General features: G+C 46.4%; 1 protein-coding gene across 1 annotated transcript in view; it reads left to right on the top strand.

Moving 5' to 3' along the window:
• The window catches only part of csmd2 (CUB and Sushi multiple domains 2), a gene marked incomplete at its 3' end in the record, with an annotated part of 248,131 nt that overhangs the window by 155,030 nt on the left and 79,095 nt on the right, over positions 1–14,006 (top strand). The window contains exons 37-39 of the mRNA XM_079522057.1: positions 3,092–3,237; positions 4,033–4,113; positions 7,066–7,179. Of these exons, the coding sequence (XP_079378183.1) occupies positions 3,092–3,237; positions 4,033–4,113; positions 7,066–7,179 (341 nt within the window). The remainder of the gene's footprint in view (positions 1–3,091; positions 3,238–4,032; positions 4,114–7,065; positions 7,180–14,006) is intronic.

Raw genomic sequence — 14,006 nt, 5'->3', positions numbered from 1 at the left:
TGGGTTAAGCTGAATGGCTGTGGCAGGAATCTGGGAGCAGGCTTTAATCGGCCGTGCCCGCGCCGGGGGGACTGCCAAGGCTGGGGCATAGCTCCCAGGGACACTCCCATTGGACAGCGTTTAGCCGGCGCAGCACTATATCCAGACCTGTCATTGGGTGTTTATCTGTAATTTTTTTTTTTACCTTATTTCAACATAATCACCCAGAGCAGCAGGGATAATTTGCTTCGGATTTGATGAAGTATATGCGAGCGCGGCTGCATCTATTCTAGTGGAAGGCCGCATCCGAGTCCATTCAGCTGTTTTGTATACAACACAGACATGCCGGTCCTATAGGTTTCTTCTGGTCAGGCTCACAATGAGCAATGGGCTCTATGCACTATAATAACTATAATAACTCTTCCTACTTCGGGGTCGCTTCCCTACTTACTTCACAGGTGTTACCGATGATACTAATTAAGGCTCTAGCTGTTCCATTTAGTGTGCAGTGGTTCTCAAACTTTTTTAATTTCAAGGAATCCCATAACTCGGAGAGTGTACAAATATAGAACCAAATGGACCCTTACACACCCCTTGCTCACCCGTAAGGGGCCATTTGGAACCCACTCAAGGACAAGACCCATTGGTGTAGCAGAGTGTTTCCAGTGAGCCAACACAGACCATAGCACCCTGACTCTGTTTGACCAGAATGGAACAACAGAGCCTTCATTAATATCAGCAGTAACACCTTTCAAAATGGCGTGTTGGCATTATATCCTTTTGGGTACAATATATAGTGAGCTGGTGTTGATTCTGTCGACTAAAACTATGACGAAATATGTTCGACGACTGCCTTTTTTCACTGACTAAAACTAAATAAAAAAATATGGGGACGAAAACTAATAAATATACTGACAATTCAGTCAGATAACTCACAAATAGATTGAACAAATATTTATTATAGAATGAGAATACAAGTGTGCATATAATATTAATATTTTATCTTGGTGTTCGGCTCTGTTACATTTTTACCCTGCTCGGCACAATTAGACAACCATCATTAACCATTAAGAGCAGGGAACAGAACCATGGGGAACAGAAATAACAGAGCCCACCGGTGGTGCTGGGGTGGCGGTGGGAGCAAACGGTGCATAACAACAACACAAACACATTATGCAGAGGAAGGAAAGCAGGAAGGATCCAGCCTTAGGAGAGCTTAAATACCCCACCCAATTGGTCAGCTGACTGCCACGTCAGTGAATGACATGTGGGTCTTGCATAACACTGAATGAGCCCCTCGTGTGTATATGACTGAACTAACTCCGCAAGCTACGTATCATTTTTGACTAAAATGTTAGGGAGGGACTAGTGGAGAAGAGACCAAGTAGAACTAGAAGACAAGTCATTATATGCTTGGTTGTATGCAGGACCGGTGTCATGCTCCCAAAATAGCTAGATCTACAAGCTCAACGTTGTGAACATATCAGATGGCTAAAATATGAAGTAAATCAAAATTTGCTGTGAAAATCGCCACTACTGCCAGCTCCCGCCAAGTTGTATACTATGCCCAGAGACTGACCAAGTCTCCCGGGTATAGTACCCCTCGAGGGTCGATATGATTGGTTGACTCCTATGATAGTACCCCCTCGCGCTGTTGCTGTACAATTTAACCTGGGCCCATGAGCCCACCTGCAGTTCCAGTTTTGACCACTGGCTTCGTGGCTTAACGGTAAGACGCCCTCAGGTTGTAAGACGGCTGTAAGATGGCGCTAAGGTACATTAATGATCTTCCAAATACCTGTCCAGGCGTTAGCTGCCAGATGTACGCTGATGACACTGTCATCTATACATCTGCTAAAACAGCCAGCATGGCAGCTGCGCAGCTGACACAGGAATTGGAGAACATCTCAAACTGGCTAGAGTCGTCACAATTAACTCTTAATGTACAAAAAACGTTTCAATGTGTATCTCCATCCGCAGCAGGCCTGCTGCGGATACCTTTGAGGTACGCATCAAAAATGAAACTCTTGCTGAAATGAGTGAAGTAAAATACTTAGGAATAATCTTGGATAAAAACTTAAAATTTGAAAAACAGATAAAGCATATATGCAAGAAGGTTAAACCAAATCTAAATTGTTTTCGGCATATCAGAAGGGACTTATCAGCTAAAACTGCACAACTGTACATGCATGCTATGATTTTCTCACACCTAGCATACAGCGTTACAACATGGTCACAATCCTCTAAAACTGTCTTACAACCAATAACATCAATATACAAACAGGCTATAAAAATCATGGATCAAAAACCGATGAGATGGCACCTTTGTGGTATCCTAAAAAAACACAACCTTTTTACGTTTGACAATTTTGTGTTTTTTTCTACTACCAAATTGGTTTTTAAATGTTTACATGGTCATGTTTCACCTTTGTTCTCTGGACTGGTTGATAGACTTCCGACCACTGGTAGAGCAACCACACGAGCCTCAACAAGTGGTAACTGTATTGTTCCTAGGTGTAACAACTCATTCGGACAGTCTGCCTTCTCAGTAAAGGGAGCAAACTTATGGAACTCTTTGCCTACGGCTCTAAAACTAGAGTCTGATGGTAACGTGTTCTACAGAGGACTCAAACTATGGTTGAAATCAAATCAACTGTGTTCACATGTATAGCTTCTGACTGGTTATTAGAATGATTATGTTTACTTTTGTATTAGAGATTATGTAATGGATTTTGTAATTATGCTGTAAATATTATTAGAATGTATAATCTTTTGTACTTGATTGGGTGTTTTTTAAACTATAGTGTCCCTGTAGTTTTTAGAAAAGTCTCCTGTGGACAAGTGGTGAAAATTAGCACATGTGCTAACACACTGTAAATGATGCATCTACTAATTGTACAACTGTGCAATGAGCAATGTGATTGTTATGTCCATATCAAATAAATAAACATAAACATAAACATAAGACGCCCTCAGACGGTAAGACGGCTGTAAGATGGCGCTAAGACGCCCTCAGGTGTTTTGCCCCCGTGGCTTCACTGTTGCCCAGCCGTTCTGGTGGCCTTGGTTATGCCGTACATATTTTGACTGGTGGAACTTCTCGCCCCTTTAGGGACGGCCCCCAGGAGACCACGAGAAAGCTGGGCGTGTTCACGGAGGGCGAGCCCAACGAGCCGCCCAGCAGCACGTCCAATCAGGTGCTGATTCGCTTCCGCAGCAACACGGAGAAGGGCGGGCTGTTCCGCATCAGCTACCAAGGTCTGTCCAAATGCATCAATACTGTGTGTGTGTGTGTGTGTGTGTGTGTGTGTGTGTGTGTGTGTGTGTGTGTGTGTGTGTGTGTGTGTGTGTGTGTGTGTGTGTGTGTGTGTGTGTGTGTGTGTGTGTGTGAGAATTTGACAGCGGTGGTAAAAAGTTGTCACATTTTGTTGCTTAAGTCAAAGTATCAATACTTCAACCTAGAACTACTCCATTAACGTAAGTAAATGAACGCTAATCAAAATTACTTACAAAAAGTAAAGGTACTCGTTGTGCAGAATGTCCCGTTTCAAGTTTTCTATTAAGGTATATAATAATTTTGAAAATAGCAGATCTACAAGCTCACAGTGCGTCGTCAGCTTGTAGATCGGCTATTAACTAAAGTTTTCACATAAATGTAGTGGAGTAAAAGTGCAATATGTGGCACTGAAATATAGTGGAGTAGAAGTATTGAAAATTGGAAATACTCATATCAAGTGAAGTAAAGAACAAATACCTCAACATTGTACTTAAGTACAACAGTACTTAAGTACAACAGTACTTAAGTACAACAGTAATTAAATAAAGGTACTTAGTTACTTTTCACCCCTGGAATTAGAAATGTACTGTATAGCCGAGACATCCCGCGATGCTTCACAGTGTAACATGTGAGCTTGTAGAACTGCTATCTTTTGCTATTTGGAAAATCTGTATAGATCCTGACATTTTGGATTTTTTTTGCCTATAATTAATAACATGGCCAAAATCTAGAGACAACAGGTTGACATTGTAATCTCCTTCCTCCTTCCGTCAAAGCCTACCAGCTGCAGTTCTGCCTTCCTCCTCCCATCATACCCAACGCAGAGATCCTGATGGCCAGCAAGGAATTCAAAATTGGTGAGTTGGGAGACGCACACTGCTGCATCGAATTGATTGATTGATTGATTGATGGATGGATGGATGGATGGATGGAAGGGAAGGAAGAAAGGGAGCTACTACTGGCAGTAGAAAGAGCGCAGGAAGATCGGCCTCAAGCTCAATGCTAAGAAAACAAAGGTAATGACAGTCAACACCAAGGACAAAACCATTGCCACTGCAGACGGGATGGTGCTCGAGCGAGTCGAGGACTTCAAGTACCTCGGGGCCTGGACTGCCTCAACTGAACAGGATCTGAAGGTTCGAAGAGCACTTGCCTGGAAAGCCTTGCATGGGATGAGGAGAGTGTGGAAATCAGATATGGGAGAATACCTTAAGAGGCAGCTGTCCGTATAGCTACTGTGGAGTCAGTACTGCTGTATGGGGCCGAGACATGGACCCTCACAGTACAACAGGAAAAAGCCCTGGATGGAGTCTACACAAGAATGCTACGAATGGCACTAGGTGTCACATGGAAGGACCGCATCAGAAATGTGGACCTCTATGGGGCCCTACCACGGGTCACAGACAAAGTCAGAGAGAGAAGGATGAGGCTGGCAGGGCACTGTGTCAGGCACCCAGAACTAGAGGCAAGTAAATTGACTCTATGGGAGCCAACCCAGGGCAAAGCCAGGAGGGGAAAGAAGCGTACCACCTATGTAGACGTGCTGCAGCGCGACAGCTTGCAGGCTAACAACACTGCAGAGCTCAAGACCCTGATGTTAGATAATACATTCTGGAGGGCAGCGATCCAGGAATCCCGAGTTGGTGTTGGCTAGAACTCACTCTCGCAGTAACTGATTGATTGATTGATTGATTGATTGATTGATTGATTGATTGATTGATTGAACATGTGGTACAGTGAGGTTAAAAGGACAACACAAAAAAAGTCCTGGTGATTTGTTTCCATTGTGGTCCAACTGCACACATAGACGCACACAGACACATGCACGCAGACAGACACGCTTGTACACACGCACGCACAACACACGCACGCGCACGCACGCAAGCACACGCACACGCACACACGCTCTTTTCTGGTGGATGGTGGTTGATGCCTGACTCAAGGCAGCGTAACATTTTAAGCAGGACATCGACTGACAGTTTATGTTCAGGCTTCAGCAGCTCTCATTAATTGCATTCCCAGAATAGAGAGAGGAAGCTGTTCTCTCTCTCTCTCTCTCTCTCTCTCTCTCTCTCTCTCTCTCTCTCTCTCTCTCCCCATCATACACACACACACACACACACACAGACAGACACATGAAAACACATACAAATGGTTTGTCTCACTGTATTTGTGAGACCATTGATTGGTTCCCTTTAACTGCATCCATTGCCTAACCATAACCCTCACCTCAACAAGCCCAAAGCAACACTACAGTACATGTCTTTTCAACCGTATCTCCATATATTGGTCTTCAGTAATGCTAGCTGTAGGAGGGGCAACATTTCATGTCTAATCTATCTGTCTGTTTATAGGGTCGAAAATGTAAAAAGGCTTTCTCTTACTGGAACATTCTTCTAGGCGGCTTGCTTCCTAAGAGCCATGCTGTAAAAAAAAAAATCACACCTGTGTGAAGTGAGCGGTGCAACTGTAGTGTGTGGGGGTCCACAGGGGCAAAATCCAGACCCCCAGGAATGCGCCCAGGGGGGCGGCCCGGTTCCGGCGAGCCTTCCCGTGTCCGAAACGGTCGAGAAATGACAGAGTTATCGTGTTGCTGCTTTCCGTGCTCATCCGTGCTAGGACGCGTAGACATAAATACATACATAGGCTACATACTGTACATAGGGACACAGGAGACCCCCGTAACATCCGGACCCCCAGGAACATGGCCAGGTGGCCGGCCCGGGTCTGGCGAGCCTTCCCACGTCCGAAACGGTCGCGAAATGAGATATCGTGTTGCAACTTTCCGTGCTCATTCCGTGCTCATCCGTGCTGGGACGGACAATCGGATATACATACATTACATAGGGACACACATAGCTGCGTAAAAGGAGCGGAGGCACCGCTCAAAAATAAAAATGATGTCATCAACAGTGCGTTTCTTTTTTTTTTTTCCTACCCATCCACAGTCTGTCTTTGAGACACAGGGTGGACAGAAATGCTACCGTCCTGGCTACATTTAGTATTGTTGTGAATAGTATAATGGAGATACGTTTGAAAAAGGTGAAGTGTTCCTTCCGCCATAGCTCATTTAGCCATTATTCTAAATATAACGGACACACACACACACAACATGCATATAGATGCGCACACAGCACACACGCTCAGGAGAAACGAGCTCCCTGCTATATACTCTGAATACGCATGCAGCCCCATAAGGGTGGACTGGAAAACGCTGACTCACAGCCAAACTACATTACCCAGGGGCATGTGGGGCAACAATATAAATGAATGATGAAGCATGAGTTATCAGCGAGCCGGAGGGATCCTGGGCAGGTGTGCTCCCCCCCCCCCCCCCCCCCCCCCCCCTGCAGAAAGACAGTGGAGATTAATCCTCCCTATCTGTTTATTTGCATACCTCCGTGGTTAACGATTATTCAGCGACACAGAGCCCACAGACACTGACATATTGTTTCACGTGTGTGTGTAGGCCTGTGGCGGCGGGGATTCATTATAGGGTTTGGTTTATTTCTTTATTTACCGGTATCTTTTCCACGGTACACATTCCAACTTTGCCTTTTCACAGAGAGACCTATACGGTACAGACAGTGTGTCGTGATTTCTCCCCGTGTCGTATCAGTAAGTGGATATATAGGTCATGGACTGTTGATTAGTGTGTGCGTTTCTTGTAATCGCCCCATGTCTGTGTCACTGTCTTTGAACTCTTATCTCTGTCTATCCTTCACTCTGTCTCACTTGCTCTTATCTTTTCTCTGTCTGTCAATGCCCCCACCACCCCGATCCCTTCCCATGTCATCATCTCTCTCCAGGTGACATCGTGCGCTACAGGTGTCTGCCGGGCTACCAGCTGAGTGGCAACAGCATCCTCACCTGTCGCCTGGGGACACACCTGGAGTTCGAGGGTCCCCCGCCCTCATGCGATGGTGAGTCCTCCCGGAAGAATTATTGGGAATATTAGCAGAATTTTACCCAGTGGTGTACTTGGGCTTTTTCTTTTTAACTGGGCGAAACTCTATTTTAATCAAAGTCAAAGTCGTACGATTTGTGTCACACACGTTACCGCAGTGAAATTTGTTCTCCGCATTTGACCCATCTCTTGGAGCGATGAGCCGCAGTCAAGGCGCTCTGGAATCATTTGATTAGTTGATTTGATCCCCCAATCCAACCCTTTGATGCGGAGTGCCAAGCAGGGAATGGGTATGACCCGGCCGGGGATCGAACCCTGACCTCCCAGTTTCAGGGCAGACACTCTAACCACAAGGCCCGCTGTCTGGTCGATGACATTGTAAACAGCAGACATTGTCACTGCTCAGTAAAACGGACCTGAGTTTCAACTGTATTCGGTATGTTCTTTCAAAATAAATCAATCCTTTATTTTCCACATCACATTCTATGTAATAATATCATTAATATGGGTGAAATTCTTTGTGCATTGTGCAGACCCATCATTGCAGTGAGAAGATAAGAGAATGAAGGGAAAGAGGAGAGGAGACACATAAAGTGCATGATGACATGATGTAACTAATATGTGTAATAAGTTAAGGTTGTGAAGTGCATAGTAAATGCAACTCCGGTTTCTGTATACCGTGAGGCAGTTTGATGTACAGTACAAGCACACCCCATGGACATGACGCTAGTATGCCACAGGGACTAAAGGTGTCTGCACACTGCTGCGTTTTCCGGATTTTTAGCAGCGTTAAACCCTTGATGCCGAGTGCCAAGCAGGGAGGCACTGTGGGTCCTATTTTTCGGAGCCTTTGGTATGACCCGGCCGGGGATGGAGCCCTCAGGGCAGATGCACTATAACCACAAGGCCACTGAGCTGGTGAAGTGGTTCACAGGCTTACAGCTCTTATTCAGCAGTCTGATTGCTGCTAAATAAATAAGTGTTCAGAAGTCCCAGTGGTACTGCTCCCAATGCTCCTGTATCGCTTGCCTGGTCGGTAAAATGGTAAATGGTGCATTTATATGGAGTTTTATCCAAAGCGCTTTACATAGATTGTGAATAACATTATTTTATGCAAGAATATAGTAAAGAATTATAGCTATTATTACCCAAAACTACTTTCAGAGCAGGCTGAATGAATCGATGAATGGATATTTGGATAATTGGACAGACAGACAGACAGACAGACAGACAGACAGACAGACAGACAGACATATTTAAAACACAGCTTTTCATTGCTTCACCACAGAAGTGGAACATTGCCTTGATCTGTGCGTGCGTGCGTGCGTGCGTGCGTGCGTGCGTGCGTGCGTGCGTGCGTGCGTGCGAGAGAGAAAGAATGAATCCATTTCATTCCCAGCAAGGTTATAGGTAGCCGGGTTTCATTTTGGCTCTAATCATAGACTGGAGCGGCGGCTCCACTACTCTTGCCTTGTTGTTAGTGGTTCCCGTGGGGTATGCTCGCTGCACGCCGCCTGTTGCCACGGAGAGGCAGCCACGTGTCGTCTTGGTGGCATTTTTCTATCCCTGTGTGAGATGACGCCGAGCCTCTCGTCCCTGGGGGGGGGGGGGGGGGGGTGCTCTGTCTCTTCATGCCGTCAAAACCGCTCTCTCCCCAGAGGCCTCTGAGAGCACGGTTCACAGTCATTATGTACTGTATAGTGTTTGCTCAACGCCTGAGTGGGGAGGCTCTTTTTCTCAATGTGATGCATGTCTCTCTCTCTCTCTCTCTCTCTCTCTCTCTCTCTCTCTCTCTCTCTCTCTCGCGCGCTCTCGCCCTCCACTTTAGTCTCTATCTCGACAAAATGGATTACTTGAATCTGTCTTTTTTTGTTTGTTTTTTTGCGCTTTGCTTTTTACCCTCTCTCTCTGTAATTATTCTTTTCTTGTGTCACACTTTGGTGTGCATGCATCGGTGCAGCATGTGAGGGTGAGCAGGCAAGAACTGCATGACAAATGAAAGGCATTTAGCTAAATAGGATATGCAAATCCCCCCCCCCCCCCCCCCCCCCCCCACCCACACACACACACACACACACACACACACCCTGTGATGACAAAAATGGGACATGGAAGGTAGGGGACTTTCTGCAGGTGAAGAAAGACAACAGAGGACGTACAGACAACACCCAGGAGAGGAAGAGGGAGACAGAGAGAGGGGCTGTTGGGGAAATAGGGAGCCCTTTTCTCAATGGCCCTTTTTCCCTCCCCGCTGGGTTTTGGGTGGTGTGGCGCGTGTGTTGCCCTGCTGTAATTCATCCCGGCTCTAATTGTGGGCGCCCCGCTAAACGTTTCCCCAGCACTGAAAGGACCTTTATGCTCGGGGCCAACGGTTCCCAGCTGAGGGCCCTCCTCCTCCCCCCCTCTCTGCTCATGACCCATCATCATCATCACCCACCGAGTCTGGGTGGAGAGAGAGTGAGCCGAGACGTGTATACATGCTGAGAGAGAGAGGGGGGGGAGGGAGAGGGGGAGAGAGAGAGGGGGGGGGTGAGAGAGAGGGGGGGTGAGAGAGAGGGGGGGGGGGTGAGTGAGAGAGAGAGAGAGAGAGAGAGAGAGAGAGAGAGAGAGAGAGAGAGAGACGTTTGACAGTCACAAGTGAAGTGTGGGTTACATAATGAACAGTGGAACAAAGTAATGCTGGGAGGGAGGGGACGGGGAGGGGAAGATAAACAGAGAGGAAATGAGCTATCTTAGATTAAACTGATAAAGAGTTGAGTGATGCTGAAGAAGAAGAAGAGAAAATAAAGGCATATAGGATTGAAAACGAGGAAAGATACCGGCGGAGGATTCAGACGTCTGTGTGTGTGACTGGGACAGGAGTAAGAGAGAGAGATGGAAAGACTTAGTTGGAGGGCAGTGAAGAGAGGAAGAGCACAGCTCATTGAGATGCAGGGGACATGCTGGCTGCAGCTGCACCTATCAAATCACTGCTTCTAGCTCTGACAAGTACACCCCTCCCTGCGTGTCTAGCAGCCACACGCACGCCCGCACACACGCATACACCCGCATACATGCATACGCACACGCCCACACACACACACACACACACACACACACACACACACACGGGGGGGGGGGCATGATCCGTATCAATGCCAGCTGAATATGACGCCAATGCGGAAATAATGCTCCCATTTGTTTTTTTCTTATCAGCTTGCAAAGCTGATCAAAGATTTGACTTTGTAGTCTAGCCGTATAGTCTAGTGGTCTAGTGGCGAGATTTTCATGATTGGCTGGCTTCTAAGGCAATGGGAGACTAGCCTTATACAGCCAATGGGACACTAAGCCCCACGGCCAATGGGACACCACGGCCAATGGGACACCAAGCCCCACGACTAATGGGACACTAAGCCTGCTCTCCTCCCCCCCACCGCAACATGACTAGAAACTACAAACGTGACTACAGATTGCCCCACTAAGGTACAATATGCAAGAGAATGGAATGCAAGCTGATAAATAATGACTTGAGGCACTTTTTGTTTTAATACATTATAAAGATGGTTTACTACTGCTTGTTAGATTGTTAGATTATTCGCAACCGGAAATCCAAGATGCTGTATTTTAATTAGAGGTTGGTCCCGAACCTCGGGACCAAGCATGTACCGAACCGAACGTGTTTGGGTACCGGGTACTCATTACAATAATTCAATTTCGGTTCTCTCTATCGCAGCGGTTCCCATACATTGTTGGCCATGCACCGCCTGTTACCTCCTGACCTAGCTGACGCACCCCCCTACATGGAAATAAAAATTGCATAAGCTACATATTTCCTATATAACACATACATGCACATATATGAACCTGCATATGGCATATATATGCAACATAGGCTATATTCTGCATATACTTGCCATATATTGGCATAATATGTTAATATATTTATAATAAAACCATAGCACCACTATTAGCCTTTTCATGTTGCGCACCCCCTAGAAGGCGCTCACGCACCACAAGGGGTGCACGCACCACAAGGGGTGCACGGGAACCACTGCTCTATCGGTTCCCACAGACAAGCAGTCACACGCTATTTATTTATTTTCTTCCCTTTCAATAGACGCGCAGGGAACAGAGCTGATCTACAAGCCTACACCGCGTTGCATCCGACGCGTTGTGGGCTTGTGGCTTGCAGAGGCGGAACTATATCTCTGCATGGAGTTAGTTGTCGAGGAGTCTAGACCCAGAGACGCGCTATGCCTGGCACTGAAGCAGAGAAGCATTGAAGCAACATAATTATTAAAGTTTCTTAAACGTAATTTTCAAGTGAAGTTTATGGGAGGAAACTTTTAAGAGAGGGGACAGGAGTCTTGCGCCTTGCCTGAGTTGCCTCACTGCATGTGCGCTGGCTGCACAGCATTGAATCAACATGAGACGAGAGAGGAGGAGAGAGAAAGCGTTGGTGTCCCACTTCGAATGTATTTGTTATTGTCAGTAGTTAGAAGTAGCCTAAAACACTATTGCCCTGGGTAAATACAGAATAGATATATTATATTTAAAATAATCACTATATTATCCACAAATGGCTCAATGAAGGAGAGGATGTTACACTATTCAGTATAGCCTACATGTCTTACATTGACATTGAGCTTTTTTGTTAAATAAACATTTGACCTCTTATTTAAGTTATTTTATACCATTTTGGAACCGAAATAGGGAACCGTTAAGAATCGGTACCGGACTCACAAAAATCCTAACGATACCCATCCCTAATTTTAATTCGCTGAACTGCAGGCTTCAAAGCAGGTTTGTAGAAACCGTCACGTAGACCAGTGCCGGATTAACACCTCGGAGGGCCCCTGGGCACGTGCCCAAGGGCCCCTGGGCACGTGCCCAGGGGCTCATACGGTAGATCCGGCCCTGCCCTTAGCCCATATAAGAGTCTTTATACTGCACACACACATATTAAGTAGGCATGTGTTTACATATACTCTTGCACACACATGAACAAGAATGTGCACGCGTGTGCGCACACACACACACACACACACACACACATGCACACACACACTCCTCTCCCTCGATGCTTCTCTGGCCTCAGTGGCGTCTGATTTCTTTTTCTTATATAACACATGTACCCTTTTCATCTATTCTGTTTTATTGCCTCCCTTTGAGGCCGGCTCCAAACCGGAATACACACACTCGCTCGCGCGCACAGTCGCACGCACAGTCGCACACACAGGCACGCACGACACATGCAGGTTTGTAGAGCGATGCCCGCTGTTTTCTCATTCTTCCTTGTCCTTTTGTTCGTCGTGTGTGTGTGTGTGTGTGTGTGTGTGTGTGTGTGTGTGTGTGTGTGTGTGTGTGTGTGTGTGTGTGTGTGTGTGTGTGTGTGTGTGTGTGTGTGTGTGTGTGTGTGTGTGTGTGTGTGTGTGTGTGTGTGTGTGTGTGTGTGGTGTGTGTCTCTCATGCCCATACAACCACACAGATGTACTCAAAAGCACCCACGCACAAACAGAAACTCAAATAAACACACCCACGCACAAACACAGTATGCCTTTGCTGTATTTCATTCACAATAGATGGCAAGGTGTCATGTCTGCCTGCTAATCTTAGTTTATTTCATAGCAGCTCTTCTAATTCCTCAGCCACTTTACACTGTTGTCTGTTGATATGGGTTCATGGTGCTTCCTCCGTCCCTACAATCGGTAAGTCTCTCTGGATAAAAGAGGCTGCTGAATGACTAAATTGTAATTGCAATTTATGAACCTGTCTCCACACACACACACATTCTGCGCCCAGGGCCTCCTCTCCCACGCTTTCATGAAGTGAGTACCTGGAGAATTGGCTCCATTTTGATGAGGATAACCCCGACGATTTGTTCCACTTCGTTGTTTAGTTCCCGGGATTAAAGCGCTCGGGTTTGATTTATATGGCATCAGGATTAATCGAATCCTACATTACACATAGTCCTCACGTGCACCTGTGTGACAGCGAGCATCTGGAGGGAGGTAGCATCATGACGCACCAAACTTGGCAGCATCGCCTTGCACGGCGTATCACTTCGTATTCATTAATGGAACACACGTTTTTGATCATCCAAAATCCCTGTGTTTATCCCCGAGCAGTATTGCTGCTCAAAGCCGCATAATCAAGCATCCTCCTTCCTCATTGGCACATACACCTCTGAGTCTTCTCCCTTCGGTCCCCCCCCCCCACACACCCCCCACACACCCCCACACACACTCAGTTCTTCCTTGTTTTTTGTTTTGTTCTTGTCTTGGCTGTCCCTTTTGCCTGTCTTTTCGTTTTCCGTCAACAGTAATTGGCCTGGCTGCATGACAACATGGAAGGCAGAGCATCCGTTTAATGCCATGCCATCCTCCTCACACTTGCTAGGTGCCGCTAATACTAAGGCTAATTCCCCGCCCCCTCCAATCAACTAGTTATCACCTCCAGCTTATGCTAATTAAATAACAAGATGGGTGAAGGCATCTCAGCAGCCTGTTGTCACGGCGATGTGATTTTTATTGGCGTGTGTGTGTGTGTGTGTCACCATCCTTGCCCGTTTATTCCACCCCCTTGTTTCAGCCGAGCGACACATGATCTTGAGCTGTGGCCTTATCAAGGCTCACCCTGCCCCGCGTTTGACAGTGCCTTTTTTATTCCAGCTGTCAAGATTCGTTCCCTAATACCCCTTTGTTTACAGTCATGCGGCGCACAATGCCTCTTCGCAAAGTGGATTAAATACTTGATAGTCTTTGTTGCATGCTGTCTGGCAGTAGTAGATCTATAGAGCTCACAGCGTGTTGCACTGTGATGCGTTGTGAGCTTGTAGATTTGATATTTTCAATGAGTGTGACA

This window comes from Electrona antarctica (genome assembly GCF_951216825.1).
Source record: "Electrona antarctica genome assembly, chromosome: 15".
In the NCBI taxonomy this organism is placed as follows: Eukaryota; Metazoa; Chordata; class Actinopteri; order Myctophiformes; family Myctophidae; genus Electrona; species Electrona antarctica.
The sequence above is the reverse complement of the archived record's forward strand: the minus strand, read 5'-3'. Positions and strand labels throughout refer to the sequence as shown.